At 42.8% G+C, this 18,985-nt stretch overlaps 1 protein-coding gene across 2 annotated transcripts; it reads right to left on the bottom strand.

Moving 5' to 3' along the window:
- Window positions 1-2,741: 2,741 nt before the first annotated feature.
- LOC118851451 (ATP-dependent RNA helicase DDX19B-like) lies at window positions 2,742-4,178 on the bottom strand. 2 transcript variants are annotated; one of them, XM_036760911.1, is made up of 2 exons: window positions 3,886-4,178; window positions 2,742-3,792 (listed from the first exon to the last, which is right to left on the bottom strand). In XM_036760911.1, exons 1-2 carry the CDS (start codon window positions 4,176-4,178, stop codon window positions 2,742-2,744), a joined length of 1,344 nt encoding a protein of 447 aa, XP_036616806.1. The 2 variants fall into 2 exon arrangements, with proteins under 2 accessions (XP_036616806.1, XP_036616805.1); XM_036760910.1 differs by having other exon boundaries at window positions 2,742-4,178.
- Window positions 4,179-18,985: the final 14,807 nt, after the last annotated feature.

Raw genomic sequence — 18,985 nt, 5'->3', positions numbered from 1 at the left:
TGCTCTTACTGCTGTCCTGTACAGTAGAGTCTTAGGGAACTATTCACATATCTGAAGATAGCTAGGCTAGTGTATGGAATGACAGCAAGGTAGGCTCCTACCCTGTGGGTCTGAGCTCCCTTTCTTCTAACAAGTGCTACAGAAAACTTATGGTAACTCTTGAGAGGATACAGAATATTCACTCCCCTCTTGGGTTAGTTCTGTGAGTTTCATGACAAGTTCTATTAAGTCTGAGCAATTGGAGTTGAAGTCTAGATCTAGCCTGCCTGGGAACACGAAGAATGCTAGGATACCTGTTTAATCCCACTTGAAGTAGACCTTTTATGCTGAGGTGGTGCTGGTTCCTGACAGAGGGAGATGATGATGCTAGAAACCTTGCTCTGAGCTAAAATTTAACATGACTTGATCAGAACTTTGTCCATCAATGAGCTGTCTCATCGCCTATAGCCTGGAAATACTAGGCTGAGTAATGGAAACCAGGAAGTTATTTCCTAAGATATTCTCTCTCTCTGTCGGTCTCTCTCTCTCTCTGTGTCTCTCTCTCTCTGCCTCTTTCTCTTTCTTTCACTCTGCCTCTTTCTCTTTAACTCTCTGTGCCTCTTTCTCTGTCTCTTTCTTTCTCTCTTTCTCTTTCTCTCTCTCTGTCTCTTTCTCTCTATCTGACTCTTTCTCTTTCTCTCTCCCTGCCTCTATCTCTTTGTCTCTCTCTGTCTCCTTCTTTCTCTCTATCTCTTTGTTTCTCTCTCTGTCTCTTTCTCTCGCTCTCTGTCTCTTTCTCTTTCTCTCTGTCTCTTTCTCTCTCTGTCTCTCTCTCTGTCTCTCTCTCTGTCTCTCTCTGTCACTCTCTGCCTCTCTCTGTCTCTCTCTCTGTCTCTCCCTCTGTCTCTCCCTCTGTCTCTCTCTGTCTCTGTCTCTCTCTCTCTCTCTTTCTGTCTCTCTCTCTCTCTCTGTCTCTGTCTATCTGTTTGTCTGTCTGTCTGTCTGTTTCTCTCTCTCTCTCTCTCTCTCTGTCTCTCTCTCTGTCTCTCTGTCTCTCTCTGTCACTCCTCTCTTTCAGAGCCTGATTTTTTCTTCAAGTATGAAGGACACAAACAGTCACTGGTACCTCTGAGAGCTTTGAAACAGTGAAATATGTGGTATAGACCCTAGGTACACTCAAGTCTATCTGTTCTAAGACATGAGGACTCATCAGGGCAAATGTGATATTCTTGTGATTTTTGAAAACTTTTTATCTGTGGGATCCTGAATAACTCACTTTCTACCTTTTGGGTTCAGTACCTTCATCTGTATAGTGAGGACGTTGTAATATATTCTTACAATTCCTTCTGTGATTTTAGGATATGATTCTAGTGGTTGGGGTGGACTATTTTTAGCATCCAGAGAGTTTGCCAATAGGTGCCAATTATGGTCTAATGAGGATTTTTTCATACTCTTCTTAGAGGATGTGACTGAATCATAATCCATAGCTGGCCCAATTATTCTGGAAATGGATTAATATCAGTGTTTCAAACCTAATTTGAAGCCTAATCTGGGTCCATGTGTATGGACCGTGAGTCTATAGCCAGTGCTGAGCAAAGTTCTCCCCATGGCCTTTCTCAGTGATCTCTTTGACCAGTCTTTTGTCCTCCATCCCTTTTCCTCTAGTGAGGGGAAAACTTCAATAGATTCAATGCCTCAGGCGCCAACATTATGAATGGTCCCTTTCTCTGGAAGGCTGTCAACATGGGTTCACTTTCAAGGCCTTAGTTTACGCATCCGTAAAATGGAGTTGGGCAGAAAATGGCAAACTTTCTTCTTTGCCCCCACCAAAAATAACCCCCAAATTCAAATGGGGTGACAAAGCATTAGAAAGGACTGAAATCAAATGGAAAACAACAACGATATGTATTAAGCACAGTGAAGGATAAAATTTATTTCATTTCAGTTCAAGTAGATTTCAAAGTCGGGTTTACAGTAATTCCAAGGGGATGCGACGACTGGAAAGAGTTCAAATCAGCTGACACTGTGGAAGAAAAGTCTCCAGTGGGTGAGCAGGGAGCCTGTCCTTCCTCATGAAGGAGGTGACGCTCATCCTTCTAGCAGGGGAAGCCTGGCCATTGAAGGCCCACATTCAGGGAGCCTGGGGGTGGGTTAAGAATTCCTCCCTGAAGAAATGCTCAGAAAAATCAACAGCAGCCAGGACAAAGATGAGAGTCCCCTGGACCTAGAGTCTTTGTGCCGGGAAGTGGGGGTCCAGGAGAAAAGATGGGTGTGGTGGGCTCTATGAAGAAGACAGCGTAGAACCTCTAAATGAGGGAGCCCTGGATAACATTGTAAAAGACCAGAGTGCCAGGGGGATGTTCTCGGTGCGCCCCAACCCTGGGGCCCAGGGCCTTTCACTTGTTGGGAAAGGTAATGCTCTGCCTTCTTGACACTTGGCTTGAACCTGCTTTTAATGGGTGAGCTTCCGGGGGCAGGGTCTGGTGAGAGGGCGAGTCAATGCTGGATCTTTCAGCTGGTGCTCTGGGCTCCAGCAGAGAGGTCTAGCTGTTCCTGCTCTTGCTTTTGCTTCTTATACTCTTGAGACTCCCCCTTTTGACATGTCCAGGGGATAAACAAGAGGTGAATGCACCATGTACTTTTCAAACCTGCCCCCTCCTACCAGCAGGGATTCAAGCTGTCGCTAAAAAGGCGGCCTTTCCAGGTAGGGAATGTGAACGGCTCAGTTCTTGAATGGACATTTCTTGAATGGACAATGCTTTTCAGTTGGCTATTTTCTCAATCTCATCCAGATCATCGGTGTCCAGTCTCTCTATCTTCTTATTGAAATGTTCTTGGATTCTGTTGAGAATGTTCATGCTGTGCTTGCTGTCCACCATGTTCACGGCCAGGCCTCGCTTGCCAAAGCGCCCCGTGCGCCCAATCCGATGAAGGTATGTCTCATTGTCTGGATTCCCATCCTTGTCCACTGGCAGGTCAAAGTTGATAACCACAGACACCTGTTCAACGTCGATTCCTCGAGCACACACATTGGTGCTCACCAACACTTTCTCCTTGCCCTCTCGGAAACGCTCAATCACGGCGGCTCTCTGTTCCACCATCATTTCGCCACTCAGGAGGGCCACCTGGTGGCCTTCTTTGGACAGTTCAGCTGCCAGCCAACCAGCTGTTTTGCGGGTGTGACAGAAGATCATGGCTTGTGCAATGGTGATGGCCCCATAGAGATTACAGAGTGCCTGGAACTTCTCCTCCCGGTTATTGCACAGAACGTAATACTGCTTAATGGTATCTAACGTTTCCTCTTCTCGCTTCACTTTGATGATGTTTGGGTCAGGGACAACCTTCCGAGCAAACCTCCACACAGAATCTTCGAAGGTGGCAGAGAAAAGCAGCATCTGGCAGCCCTTAGGCAGCATCCTCTGGATGCGGATACTCTGATCCTGGTGGCCTTGGGTGGCTATCATCACGTCAGCTTCATCCAGAACAAACACCTTGATCTTTCTGGGGTCGATGAGCTTTAGCTTGGAGCACCAATCCAGAACAGTGCCAGGGGTGCCAATTACAATCTGCTCACTGATCTTCTGGCCTCTTTCTAACTTGTTGCCTCGGACAGCGTAAGCCAGCTTAAGTTCCGGATAAAATTTGCCCATCTGTTCAATCACCTTTCCCGTCTGAAGAGCCAGCTCGTAATTGGGTGAGAGGCACAAACACTGGGGGTATTTGTTCAGTGGTTCCACTTGGCTGAGCATAGCCAGGACGAAGGCAGCTGTTTTACCAGTACCAGACTGAGACTGGGCAATCAAGTTCTGCGGGGGTTCGGCAAGCATCGTGGGTAGTGCGTTCTCTTGTATCTTAGATGGCCGGTTAAAGCCCATAGCATAGACCCCCTGCAGAAGCTGTGGTTTCAGCCGAAGTTCTTCAAAAGACTTCACTGAGTAGAGTGGGGAGTTCGGATCCCGCTGAAGAACCTCCACTTGATTGCTGTTAAGGACCAGGTTCTTTCTAATCAGCTTGTTCAGCAAGGACTGAACAGCTCTGTCCTCCTTCTCTTCTTCATCCGTCTTCCCTGAATTCTCATCCGTTTTGACAGTGCCACGGGCATCTGGTTTGATTTTCTCGTCCTTGATATGCAAGCTGCTCAAGGACTCGGCAGCCGCCTCCTGTTCGTCCACCGCCAGGGCCCACGAGACGGTGGCCATGGTCCAGAGGGAGCGGTGCGGCGGCGGGACGCGGCGGAGCGGGTTCGACGCGGGGCCGTGCGGGGACAGGCACGAACTGGCGATGGCGCCGAGGGCAGAAGAAGGCTGGCGGGGAGCGATGGCGGGAGCCGAGGAAGCCTGCTAGTCTATAACTTCCCTGGAAGCCTGGGTCAGTGCTGGCAGGAAGGGGGAAGATGGGGTTCTGTGCCCCACGGCTGCTTGAGTCACCACCTGGACAGAGGGTGGAGGGGAGGAGCCCAGCCAGAGGTCAGAATGTGACGGGTCGGCCGGGCTAAGGAATCGATTGAGTGTGTTCCACTCCTCCAGGCCCCTTTTATCCGTCCCACCACAGGGCAGGGAGCTGGGAGCAGAGGGGAGGAGGAGGGAGGGGCAGATAGGCGTGAACCTGGTTAAGATTCACACCTCAGCAGGCCCTTTTGACATTTATTGATGGGCATGAGGAAACACTAGATCAGAAGGCTGGTAGTGTAATACAAGGAAAATTAGGAACCCCTGAGTAACCCCTAGCTACTGACAAGCCCCACCCCCCCACCCCCAGAAAGAATGGACTCAGATATCCCTGGTATTTAGCAAATCCCCTGGGACTCCATGGCTCCTTCCTGGAATGTCAATAGATAGGACCATCCCACTGAGAGATAACCTGGCAGATCCTGTCTAGCAGATATCCCTGAGACTCCTTGGCTCCTTCCTGGAATGTCAATAGATAGGACCATCCCATTGAGAGATAACTTGACAGACCCTTCCTGGGCGATATCCCTGGGACTCTGTGACTCCAGCAAGGAATGTAAATGAGATTATCCCGATAGTACGATAACCTGATTGAATCTTTTGATCAGCCAGGACCTTTGTTCCTGTTTTTCCCCCCACTCTGTACCCCCATATCCTATATAAGCCAAGTCATCACCCCAACACATTTGCCATTGATTTGTGGTGCCGTACCCCGATGGCCGCCAGCTAATAAATTCTCCACTTAAAACTTATACTCTGTGGTGTGTCTCGCTCGCTTCTGGTACAACAGTAGCACCTGGGCTGCCCAAGACCCAAAGAAGCTAGATTTGTGCTGAGTATCCAGATTCTTGGTCATCGCCTTCAATTTTCTTTTCCTTTGATTGTGTACAAATGCTAACCTCAGGGGTTTCTCAAAGTGGCTTGCTTCGCCTCTAGGCCCATTAGAAGAAGCGGGGATAGAGAACATGGAGTAACCCTGGCACTCCTGCTACTCATCCATCCGGAGTCAATAAGTAGGAAGGCCCTACTATGTGTCAGGCACTATGCTAACCTGGGGATACAGATAGGAAAAAAGACAGGGGTGCCTCAGAGTTGTCTGTCCAGGGGCAAAATAACTTGGCCTGAGCCGAGTTCCCTCTTTAGTTGAAGGTTTTGGGGTTCCTGGTTCTCCCCTTCTATCAGAGGGGCAGAGGAAGGGGTTAAGGGGGACTGAGGAGACAGAATTAATTCTCTCCTCAATCTTGTTCAGACCCCACCCAACATTCCAAGAAATTTCAGCAAAGGTGGAGAAGCCCATCCCTCTCTACACAGGTTTGGATGGGGACAAATTGTTACTTTAGATGGCCTCGGGCTGAACCATTTTGAAGTACATCCCCAATCCCTTCATTAGAATCATCCCACATCTCTTTGTAATATTCAGTCCCCTCATCAATTTCTAGGTGATCAGAGTTGATTGCCATGCTCAGGAACATCCGCCCTTCTACTGGCATAGAAACTGTGAGAAACCATGATTCCTCTTTGCTCCAAAAAATGGCCCAGTGACCTTTCCTTTTACTAATAAAATGCTACTCTCATGAATAGATTGTTTAGTTAACCAGAAACTGTATCTCCCCAAAGTCACACTTTAAGTTGTCAACAATTGCCATGGGATTCCTAATCTGTTGATCCTGAAAAAAGTGTCTCCACAAATATGCTCTGCCGAGTATTGTGCATAAATTCATTTGTTTATATTGCTTGTAGCAAGTAGTAGCTTTTTGGAATCACGTTGAGTTTGAAAGCCCAAGAGGTAAATGTTGCTAATGTGCATTAAGCTTAAGAGGGTCAAGCATTGTCCACGTGCAGGAGGCTGCCATGGGAACAGCTACTGAAGACCTAAGAGTGATTGTCCTAGTCCAACCCATTTATGTATGTAAGCCCTACCTGTACCCCAACACCTTAAGTCCTCCTCCTCAGGAAGACTGCCTTGCTGGCAAGTGTCTTCCTCACTCTGAAATAAATCATACCGCCACTTTGTGTCCTGACACATCTACTTCTGGCCTGCTCTGTTTAACTCTGGCCATTCCCAGGTTAGAGCCTGGTCTGGTCTGGACTGCGTCAAAATTCTGTTGAGGGCTGTTAAGGCTGGCTTTTCAGTCTGGGATCAAAATTTCAGGGGATTAGGATGTAAGGAGAGAAGCCCCCTTTAGATGCCCTTAGTATCCTACATTTAACAGAGAGGTAGGCATGTCCGATTCAGTCCCAGAAACATTTTATGGAGCAATTTTGCATATGCTGGGTTATTCTGTCCTGGCTTGCCCTTTCATCTTCCTTCATCCTTTCAAGACATCAGGACTCTTCCTCCGTCAGGAAGACATGCGGTTTGTTTTATTCTCCTATGATCAGCCAGAGTCAGCCAACAACAAGTCTTTCTTCCTGAGCAAGAAGCTGCTCAGATTTCCTCAGGATGCCTCCTCAAGTGACTCTGAATGTGCTGGAGCTTCTCCCTGCAATTGGGAGCATCGTCTTCTACAGGAGAAAGCTTGTGAGCTTCATGCTCTGGGCTTTGGGAGCCATCTGGGAGCCTGAGGCCTTCAGTTCCCGTTCCCAGTTGGGATGGGATCCTGCCTGCCCAACTAAGTGTTGAGTTTAGAGTGGGGAGAGCTGGTTGTGGAGAGAAAGAATTCACTTAGACCTCTGTAACCAACCACTGGGAGCTTTATTGAGGCAAAAGCATTGGGCTCACCCTGGAAGGAGGACTAGCAGTTTACAGAGGACCTGGGGCTTGATTTTAGATATGATTTTTGGGCCCTTAGTCAAGAGTTCCTAGGTGAGTAGTAAATGGAAGGTAAAAAGGTGTATGGAAGGGGAAGCAGGTGTGCTGGTTCCAACTCAAGGATGTGATCCCAAAATAAGGAACTTGGCTTCCAACATTTGGCCAAGCATGGGGGACTAATCCCATACACAGGGTATGGGCTGAGGAAGCCAGGTTTTTGTTATCTGGCAGAGATTCCTCTTACGAAGTACCTTCAGATGAGGCCCTCATAGTTGCTGGGAAAAGTTAGCCTCAAAGGTTCCCATTGTTGTTGGGCAAAAGTCAGCCTCAGCATTCCCCCCCCCTCCCCCCGAGTAACTCCTACAAGCTCCTTGGGAAGCTTACAAAATTAAGGAGGTTCCAAAGGGACCCCAGAGAAGGGGCTTCCTATTCTCCCAATCTATACTTAGAGCTGCCAACATACGTGAATATGTGAAATGTGTAAATAGTGAAATGAGAAGTGATTTTCCTAAGGTAACACACCCAAAGGTGGCCCAGGAAAGGATGTGAAGCTAAGTCTTCCTGACTGAGGCCAAGCTCCTGCTAACTGCATCTGTAAGCAGAGGCAATATTGCTTAGAGATGGGCCTGGCATCTTGAGCAAAGGATCAAGTTTCTGCCTCTGTGACCCTGAGCAAGTCCTCCCAACTTTTCTGATTCCCCAGAAACTAAAGGCAAAATTCTTAGCTTAGATGGAAGGAATCTGGAGAGCCTGGATTCACTGACCCTGCTTTGATGAGTTATTTCTATTCCTAACAGAGTTTAGAAGGATTTAGAGGTGTAGACAGAATGTAACCCTGGGAAACATTGTCCTTCCTACTCTATTCTCCCTTTTGGCCTGGAAGTAGCTAGTAATCCTCAAGTACTCTCTTCCTCCTCATCCTCAGAGTCAGCAGCAGCAGTAACAGTAGCAGGGCTTGGAAAACAATATTTCGGAGGTCAATGGAGCTAGGTTTAAAACCGAGAATCACCTACCCAGCAAAACTGAGTATCATGCTCCAAAGCAAAATATGGATTTTCAATAAAATAGAGGACTTTCAAGCTTTCTCAGTGAAAAGACCAGAGGTGAAGAGAAAATTTGACTTTCAAACACAAGAATCAAGAGAAGCATGAAAAGGCCATCAAGAAAAAGAACAAGAAAAAGAAATCACAAGGGACTTACTAAATTTGAACTGTGTTGTTTACATTCCTACATGGAAAGATGATGTGTATGATTCATGAGACCTCAGTATTGGGGCAGCCGAAGTGAATATGCATGTGTGTGTGTGTGTGTGTGTGTGTGTGTATGTATATATATGTGTGTATATATATGTGTGTATATATATATATATATGTATATACATATATATATATATATATGTATACAGAGAGAGAGACAGAGACAGAGACAGAGAGACAGAGAGACAGAGGGCACAGGGTGAGTTGAAGATGAAGCAATGATATCTAAAAGAAATAAAATAAAATTAAGGGATGAGAGAGGAATATATTGAGAGAGGGAGAAAGGGAGAGATAGAATGGGGTAAATTTTCTCACATAGAAGTGGCAAGAAAAAGCAGTTCTGTAGGAAGAGAAGAGAAGGAAGGTGAGGGGGAATGAGTGATTCTTGCTTTCATCAGATTTGACCTGAAGAGGGAATATCATACACACTTGATTGGGTATCTTACCCCACAGGAAAGAAGGAGGTAGAAGATAAAAAAGGGGAGAATGATAGAAGGGAGGGTAGATGGGGGAGGAGGTAATCAAAAACAAGCATTTTCGAAAAGGGACAGGGTCAAGGGAGAAAACTGGATAAAGGGGAATAGGTTAGGAAGGAGAAAAATATAGTTAGTCTTTCACAACATGAGTATTGTGGAAGGGTTTTACATAAGGATACACATGTGGCCTACGTGGAATTGCTTGACTTCTTAGGGAGGGTGGGTGGGAAGGGAAGAGGGGAGAGAATTTGGAACTGAAAATTTTAAAAACAGATGTTCAAAAACAAAAAAAAAGTTTTTGCATGCAACTAGAAAATAAGATACATAGGCAATGGGGCATAGAAATTTATCTTGTCCTACAAGAAAGGAAGGGAAAAGGGGATGGGAGGGGAGTGGGGTGACAGAAGGGAGGGCTGACTGGGGAACAGGGCAACCAGAATATATGCCATCTTGTAGTGGGGGGTAGGGTAGAAATGGGGATAAAATTTGTAATTCAAACTCTTGTGAAAATCAATGCTGAAAACTAAATATATTAAAAAAATTTAAAAAAATTTAAAAAAAAGGGCCATATGGAATATTGCAGAAAAGGGAGTTTGTGCTGGCAATTTGATGTGACAGTTGAAAAACATCTTGCTTTGAGATGGTTTTCCCTATAAAAGAGACAGTGTATGAATTCTGAATTAATAGGGATAGTTAAGAGAAGTGGAAGAGATTTTCTCTGAAGTGATGACAAGCAAAATCAGAAAGGAAAAGGAGACTTCTTTCATGAAATTGCTGTTTTGCCTTTATCTTTCAGAAGATTTTTGAGAAGACATTTTATTGATATCTTGAGAGAAATGGAATAGACTTTTTTTCCACAAGAGAAAAGAGAATTCATCTGGTATAGTGAGAGTTTGAGGTGACTCTGGCAGTGATCAATTGCATAATGAAAATCTAAATGATCTGTCTTCCATTGATTTTTCATTTGTTAGCAAAATGTATCTCTTCAAGGAATCTATTATTCTATTATAAATTTTCTAAAAATAGAGAAATAAGAATTATTGGGAAGATGTTTTGAATTATTAAATAATATTTAATGATTTGGTATAGGGATTTGAGAACTGATTAATGAGAGCTTTATATTTTATTAGAAAATATCAAAATGTATACCTGGATTTTTCTAGAGCTCAAGAAAAGATTAAATAAAATGGAGTCAAATGGAAGGCTGAGGGATGACCCGCTAGTGACTACAGGAAGTCCCATACAACTTTTCTATAATTATAGTAGAAGTTTGGATGATGAATTTGTAACTTTAGAGCATGACAAAGAAGAAAATACATGTGGAAAATCGTGGTGCCTGAATCATATCTCCTTTCAGCTAGCCTTCTCTTCTCTCTTCAATGTTTTTCCATCCAATTGGCTTCTATTGTTTCTATCTACCATTCGTAAACTATCTTAAAATTTGAGAAACTCTCAGTGGTGTTTTAAAAACTCCCTGATTTCTAATAACAGTTTTGTTTGGTTTTGGTATCTTAATTTTGGGAATGTCAATTCCATTATTTCTCCCATTATCATTACCTAGTATAGGGAGGTATGGCCAAGTGGTTTCAGCATGTTTCTAAGGCCCTGTTTATCCATCGACTGCAGACTAATTCAAATGTACAGATGTTTAGGTCCTTGTCCTTACTGTTTGCCATTTGGGCTGGGGCTTGGAACCAGAGACAGCTCTCTGAGTTGATTGTGTTCTTGAAGAACTGTTATGCATTAGTGCATTGCCTTACCCAAAATTACTGAAGTAAGGAAACGTTTTCTGTTTTGTACTAAGGCTTCCTATATCCAGGTGAATCATACTGGTAGGCAATCCTCTTCTATAAACATTTGTCTTGTTCTATCATCTTCCTCTGAGCTGCTGATATGGGCACCTGGAGCTCAGAAAATCTAATAAATGGACTGATAGACCCTTTCTAAAAGCTGATTTGGCCACCCTTTAAGGGTTGTCTTTAGGTCTTGTATCATGGCTTTCTTTAGGGGGATTCTAGTTTGTCTTTGGCTAGACCTTACCAGTATCAGCTTTGGTATGATGGGAAGGGATCTAGTAGTTAAAGTGGGTCCTCTACCTAGCGGCCAATTGGGAGAAGAACTGAGATGGGGATGTGAGACAATAATCATAATTGATACACTTTGGTTTAAGGACCCCTTGACCTCAGCAATTATATAAAAATACCTAGGTATAATGAGACAAGAAAGGCTATAAAAGAGTCTAGACACTTTGCCAGGCAGTAGCATGAAACTGGACCTACAAGTTTTTCTACCCATCACTCTACTTCAAATTGGACGAAACATGTCACTCTCTATGACCCAAGTGGTTGAAAGCACTTTTGATATAAGTACTCAGAGACCAAAGGTGGCTGCTCTGAATTATTAAGGTCTGTGGGAAGAGGCATTTTGTAGACTTCAAGGACAATGATCTTGTTGGTATTTCCCTGGTGCTCTTGCACATCCTGAGTTTGAGTGCTTGAACCGCAGGTCAAAGGTGTTTATTAAAGGCTGTGATAGTTCCTCTTCTTAGAGTGGGATGTGGGCTAAGCCCAGGGACTTTGGGTGCATGAATAGGAGTTGAATTTATACTACGTTTGTCTGTTGAGAACAATAGGATGAAGAGAAGCAGGAAGGCCAGTTTGAATGTGATGATGGGTAGATCACAAGTTGTGATGATTAAAGTTTTTCTGGCCCTACTGTGAAGGGAACCTCATGGAGTAACTGGGCATTTGGCAGAAAAGGTACTTACATAGCTAACTACTCACTCAACATAATAATAAAATGAATCATGATCTAATACTCTGCTAGAAAAAAATTGGCCATTTGATCCTGTATTCACTCAATGGACAGAGGATTGTGTTGCCTCATGTCCAGATGGAACATTTAGCAGTTAATCTATTCAGGGAACTGACTTCCCCCTGTAGAGCTACATGGACCTAGGCATCTTGCAGCTTACAAACTAGAGGACCTAAGGAATCAAATTAGGCAAGATCTAAGCTACTTCTACTAAAGTAAACTCCTGATTGAAGAGGGGGCTAAGTTCTCTCAGGAACTGGTCATGTAGGAGCACCAAATTCAGGTCTTGGATTGAAGTGATGTTGTTTCAAGGTGCTCCTGTGGTCTGAAATTAATCCATGACATGTTCAGAGCTATAGGATTAGCTAAGGAAATTTTTGAACTTATTTTGTGTGGTATAATTCTTGTGTGATCAAAAACAACTTCAAAAAACAACACATGACCTTAACATGTGACTGATAGGCAGTCGTTTAATTTTTATTTGGGATACTGGTAGACAGCCTTCTGGCCATGTCATGATTTAAGTTACTAGTGAGGCATTGGCTTAAGGGAACAAGGAAAGAGTGTGCTAGCTGGAGGCCCACCTTGGAGTTGTTTTCTTTCAGTGAGCTGGGAAAAAAGTTATAGCTTAGCCCTAAAACCTGGTAGAAAGGTAGCATTTCAGATAATCCTGACTTTTGTTTTTGGATCGTGGCCCAATTAGAGAAAAGGAAGAAGGGTGACTTCTCAAAGTGCCACCTCCCAGAAAGGTCTCAGCCTGGGACATGTTCCCCAAACCTAGAGGGAGCTCCCTGGAAATGCACCCCCATATAAACCTCCAAGTAGAAGTAAGATTAAGGTGAGGCAGAAAACTGACTTAAGAAGGAAAGAAACCTGAGCCATGAAAGAATGGATGTGTAGGGATGGGATCAGTTTGAGGGAAAAGGAGATGGAGGCCTAAGTCTTCATCATAGTTCGAGGTATAACTGATTTCATATTATCCAGTTAAAATTCCAAGTGTTAGAGGTTTGGGCCATATGCCCCTTTTAGTGAAATCAATATTTATTTTCCTTGAGACTTCAAGGACTTCTAAGTACAAATTAGGAAGTAAAAGTGGAATATAAAGAGTAGGGAGTTTATAACTAAAATCTGCAATGTTTTAGGCAAACATTTTATCATCTTTGATTAGGTACACTCTATCTATGATTAAGAGCTCCTCATTCCTATATTTCAAAATCATAATCCAGAAACATAAATCTCATTCTCAAACACCATATTTTTCAGCTGTCCCTTTCTTTAATAGATTTCCTTTTCTCCCCTTGAAGCCCCTGCCTTGACTTTGTAGTAGTGATGAGAATTTCATCTTTATTTCTAAGGTTTTGGGGGGTTTTGTCCAGAATTTCATAATCCCTAGCAATGCTCTCTAGGTCTCTTTGGTCAATGTCATTTTATCCTTTGGTATGAATCACCAGAACCAGGTAGTGCTTTTCAGGTTTGACAAATCTTGGGAGGGCCTCTGTCATATCCTAGATGGGTGCTCTATGAAGATACTTTTCTCTTCATACATTGTTGATAAAACAGTGTGTTAATACACCTTAGCAGGGAGTCACCTACCATCTCACTTCTTATGCTTCCGTATCTCTCAGGATGATCTCATCACTTGTGCTCTAGGAAATTATTTAGAGCACTGGGTAACATTAGAAAACTCCTTCATATTCAAAAAGTCCACCAGTGTCCCCCTTATTGGAAATGTATTGATTGGTCTATCTTCTCTTCTGTGACGCATTCTTCAGTGTTCCAACATCTGAGCACAGGTCAAGATGTCACTTTCTCTTCAGATCCTTCTTCGTTTTGATTTGAGTCATTTTTTTGATAAAGGAAAGGCAAGGAATGCTTCTTTCTTCCCCATACCATGGAGAACAAAGAGGCTCTCCTCTCACATTTTCATCCCTTCTTCTTAGAGGGAGATCAGTCTCCAGTATGCACATGTGTGTATTTGGCAGGGGTGGAGGGTAGGGACATTGAATGGTCATAGTAGAAAGACAAATGTCACATACTTGGATGGTTGATACAAAAGTCCCCTTGCTTTCCATAGATACAGGAACTGAAAAGCTCATCAACTCTTCTTGGTAGTTCTTGTGGACAGTTGTCTATATTGGGAACAAAGTTCTACTTATAATAATTTTCTTGCCTTTTATTGGAAGTTATTAGCTTATTCAAAGGCCCTTAGTTATAGTTATCCATTTTATAGGAAGTTACAAATCTCTAAATGGAAGTGGAGAAGAGTTGATGGATACATGAGGAGGTTTACAAGGGTTTGGGAGAAGACTTATAGCAATCCTCCAAAGCATACAGAAAGCACATACAGAAATACTCTCAAAGCTCTGCAGTTTTTCCCTTTGAGTTTAGAATCATCAATCTCATGATATTCCATGAATGAACGAAAAGGCATCTATTAGGCACTTTCTGTGTGCAAAGTAGGTGGAATTGCCGACTCGTTCTGACACTTATGGTGCCTATCAGTTCAGATGGCATTAGCTCTTGTCATGAAATATTCAAGCAACACCAGTAACATTGCCTTGAGCTGAAAATGATCATGCCCTGACCAAAACCTGACCCATCAACATGTTCTCTGACCCCTGGAATTCTGGTAATTCTGTGTCTTGGGAAAGGGCTGGGAGATATTGTGTGCATGCCAGATCCATCAGTCTATGTGTTCTCTATCTTAACTGGCTATCAGTCTTGAGCGTAGTTCCTTCATCTATATAATGAGGGGATTAGATGAGATGATCATTGAGGTATAAAATGACTTTCCCAAGGTGACACAGGTAGTAACCTAACTGGGATTTTACACTAAGGATCTTTCCAGCCTTTTGTCTCTGATCATAGAGATTGGGCAGGAAGATGTTTCATATGTTTCATAGAATAGAAGAGGTAGTCCAACAGGTATCCTTCTGGCATCTTTCCTTCCTATTATCCTTGGTGGAATTAGCTGGACATTGTACAAAGTAGCTGATCAAGCAACTTTGGAATCAGACTCCTGTCTGTTAAACCCCACCAAACTTTTATATGATCAGGGCAAAGAGCTGTACTATTGAGCCCTTGTTCCCTCCAATACATTTTATTTTATGTATCCAGGTGACAACTACATTTCTAATTCTTTGAGATTCAAGCACCAGCCTCTCTGACAATTTGAAATTTTGTTTACTTGGGAATGTTCTTGGCTTAGATGGATCCACCCAAATCAAGCATTCTGAGCTTGTTGACTTCTGTTTGATTCAGCAAGGTCTGAGTATGCCAAATACTTCATGAAGAGAAGTTGTTAGAGTTGGAAAGCCATTGACAGATGTAGCTCTTTAACTGCTATTAATGGTCTCTCTTCTGATGATAATTTTAAATGATGTTCTCAAATGCCATTCCTTAGCTCACTCTAGGACATCTGCTGAAGTACTTTAGTCCATATATGAAACTCACGCTCTTAACTTGCCACATCAGCTGCTGGGCATACGTGCTTTGGACATAGTTTTATTGGTAGACTACTTTAGTTAGCTTGTTTCTGGGGCTGGTGTCTGCCCTGACAAGTCCATGGTGACTGTAGCAGTGGTGATAGTATGGAGTGATGAGGAAGGGAGGCTTGGGGTCATCCAATTATTCTGTGTGTTGTTTTTAAGGCTATATTTTCCCTAGCCCCTGTCATGGGAAAAGCTTCGAATAGGTCCTTCATTAACGAACAAGGGGCTGTTATAATTCTATAATAATAATTAGCATTTATATAGTACTTTAAGGGTTGTAAAATGCTTTACATATCCCATTCTATCTTCTGAATAACTCTGGGATAAATCTGGGATAAAGTAGGGATAGCTTTACAGATGAGGAAACTGAGGCAGAAGTTAAGTGACTTGCCAAAGTTCACACAACTAGTGTCTTGAGACTGAAGCTTTTAGGTCATATGATGAGACTCAAGATTTCTTTTGGGGAACAAAGCTCCAAGTCTTTTAGTTATTTAATTAAAGGCATTGGTAACAAACAAGGCATGACCACAACCTTGCCTACCTTGATCTAAATCAATACTGATGGAGTGGTCAGAATTAGTGATGGCTGAATGCCTCAATTAGTTTTTTTTGTCTGAAAATTGATGTCTTTAATACCTCTAGTCCATGACTTCTCTGACAAGAGATGGGAAATATTATTCACCAGTCTTTTGTAGTCATGACTGATCACTACATTGATTAGAGTTCTGAAGCCTCTCAGAGTTATCTCCCTTTACAATAATGTTGGTCACTGTATAACTTATTTTCCTGGTTTTATTCATATCATTGCATCAGTTTCTTTTTTATAATTTTTTTTTAAAATTTATTTTATCTATTTAGTTTTCAGCATTGATTTTCACAAGAGTTTGAATTACAAATTTTCTCCCCATTTCTACCCGACCCCCCACTACAAGATGGCATATATTCTGGTTGCCCTGTTCCCCAGTCAGCCCTCCCTTCTGTTACCCCACTCCCTTCCCATCCCCTTTTCCCTTCCTTTCTTGTAGGACAAGATAAATTTCTATGTCCCTTTGCCTGTGTATCTTCTTTTCTAGTTTCATGCAAAAACTAATTTTTTTTTGTTTTTGAACATCTGTTTTTAAAACTTTGACTTCTAAATTCTCTCTCCTCTTCCCTTCCCACCCACCCTCCCCAAGAACTCAAGCAATTCTACATAGGCCACATGTGTATCCTTATGTAAAACCCTTCCACAATACTCATGTTGTGAAAGACTAACTATATTTTGCTTCTTCCTAACCTATCCCCTTTTATCCAGTTTTCCCCCTTGACCCTGTCCCTTTTTGAAAGTGTTTGTTTTTGATTACCACCTCCCCCATCTGCCCTCCCTTCTATCATCCCCTCCTTTTTTATTTTCTTCCTCCTTTCCTGTGGGGTAAGATACCCAATTGAGTGTGTATGGTATTCCCTCCTCAGGTCAAATCTGATGAGAGCATGATTCACTCATTCCCCCTCACCTGCTTTCTATCTCTTCTTACAGAACTGTTTTTTCTTGCCACTTTTATGCAAGATAATTTACCCCATTCTATCTCTCCCTTTCTCCCTCTCTCAATATATTCCTTTCTCATCCCTTAATTTGATTTTATTTATTTTAGATATCATTGCTTCATCTTCAACTCACCCTGTGCCCCCCCTCTATATATGTATATATATATATACACACATACATATATCCATACATACACACACATATGTATGTGTGTATATATATATACATATATATATATATATCTGTATATATATATATATATATATATATATGCATATTCCCTTAAGCTACCCTAATACTGAGGTCTCATGAATCATACACATCATCTTTCCATGTAGGAATGTAAACAAAACAGTTCAACTTTAGTAAGTCCCTTGTGATTTCTTTTTCTTGTTCTTTTTCTTGATTACCTTTTCATGCTTCTCTTGATTCTTGTGTTTGAAAGTCAAATTTTCTGTTCAGCTCTGGTCTTTTCACTGAGAAAGCATGAAAGTCCTCTATTTTATTGAAAATCCATATTTTGCCTTGGAGCATGATACTCAATTTTCCTGGTTTTAATCCTAGCTCCATTGATCTCCGGAATATTGTTTTCCAAGCCCTTTGATCTCTTAATGTAGAAGCTGCTAGATCTTGGGTTATTCTGATTGTGTTTCCACAATCCTCAAATTGTTTCTTTCTGTCTGCTTGCAGTATTTTCTCCTTGATCTAGGAGCTCTGGAATTTGGTGACAATATTCCTAGGAGATTTCTTTTTGGGATCTATTTGAGGAGGTGATTGGTGGATTCTTTCAATTTCTATTTTGACCTGTGGCTCTAGAATATCAGGGCAGTTCTCCTTGATAATTTCTTGAAAGATGATATCTAGGCTTTTTTTTTTGATCATGGCTTTCATGTAGTCCAAAAAATTTTAAATTATCTCTCCTGGATCTATTGATTTCTCATCAAGTTGCTAGCTTCCACTTGCTCCAATCTAATTTTTAAGGTAGTATTTTCTTCAGTGGTCTTTTGGACCTCCTTTTCCATTTGGCTAATTCTGCCTTTCAAGGCATTCTTCTCCTCATTGGCTTTTTGGAGCTCTTTTGCCATTTGAGTGAGTCTATTTTTTAAGGTGGTGTTTTCTTCAGTATATTTTTCAGTATTTTTTGGGTCTCCTTTAGCAAGTCATTGACTTGTTTTTCATGGTTTTCTTGCATCCTTCTCATTTCTCTTCCCAATTTTTCCTCTACTTCTCTAACTTGCTTTTCCAAATCCTTTTTTAGCTCTTCCATGGCCTGAGACCAGTTCATGTTTTTCGTGGAGGTTTTTGTTGTAGGCTCTTTGACTTTGTTGACTTCTTCTGGCTGTATGTTTTGGTCTTCTTTGTCACCAAAGAAAGATTCCAAAGTCTGAGACTGAATCTGGTTGTGTTTTCACTGCCTGGTCATGTTCCCAGCCAACTTACTTGAACCTTGAGTTTTTCAGCGGGGTATGACTGCTTGTAGAGTAAAGAGTACTTTGTTCCAAGCTTGAGGGGATGTGCTATTGTTTTCAGAGCTATTACAGCCAGCTCTGCCACACCAGCACTCCTCCTTCCCCAAGAACCTCCAACCAGGACTGGACTCTGATTTTCAGCAAGCTCTGCACTCTTGCTCTGATCTGCTACTTAATTCCTCCCATCAGGTGGGCCTGGGGCTGGAAGCAACTGCAGCTGTAGTTCCGTAGCTGCCCCACCTCCACTGCCCCCCGGGGCGGGTGGCTGAACTGAGAACTCTATCACCCTATCCCCAGAAGCTTTTCCCACAAACTTGCTCTGTTGTCTTTGGTGTTCGTGGGTTGAGAAATCTGGTAACTGCTGCAGCTCACTGATTTAGGGCACTAGGACCCACTCTGCCTGACTCCTCGTCTGGTTGGTCCGCTTGGCCCATGCTGGGCTCTGCTCTGCTCTGCTCTGCTCCCAGCTCCGTGAGCAATAGACCTCACCCAGCAACCATCCAGGCTGTCCTGGGCTGGAGCCCTGCTTCCTTCTGCTATTTTGTGGGTTCTGCAGTTCTAGAATTGGTTCAGAGCCATTTTTATAGGTTTTGGGAAGGACTTGGTGGGCAGCTCATGCAAGTCCCTGCTTTCCAGCCACCATCTTGGCTCCACCCCCCCATTAGTTTTATAAGATAACTTCATTCTAATCCTAGTTAGAATTAAGCCTTATATAGTGTGAGATATTTATTAGGCTTAATGACTGAGGGCCTAGTGAAGGAAGTGAAGGCCAGAT

This window comes from Trichosurus vulpecula, chromosome 5, assembly GCF_011100635.1.
Source record: "Trichosurus vulpecula isolate mTriVul1 chromosome 5, mTriVul1.pri, whole genome shotgun sequence".
NCBI lineage: Eukaryota > Metazoa > Chordata > Mammalia > Diprotodontia > Phalangeridae > Trichosurus > Trichosurus vulpecula.
Note: the sequence above shows the minus strand (reverse complement) of the source record. Positions and strands in the feature narration are given on the sequence as shown.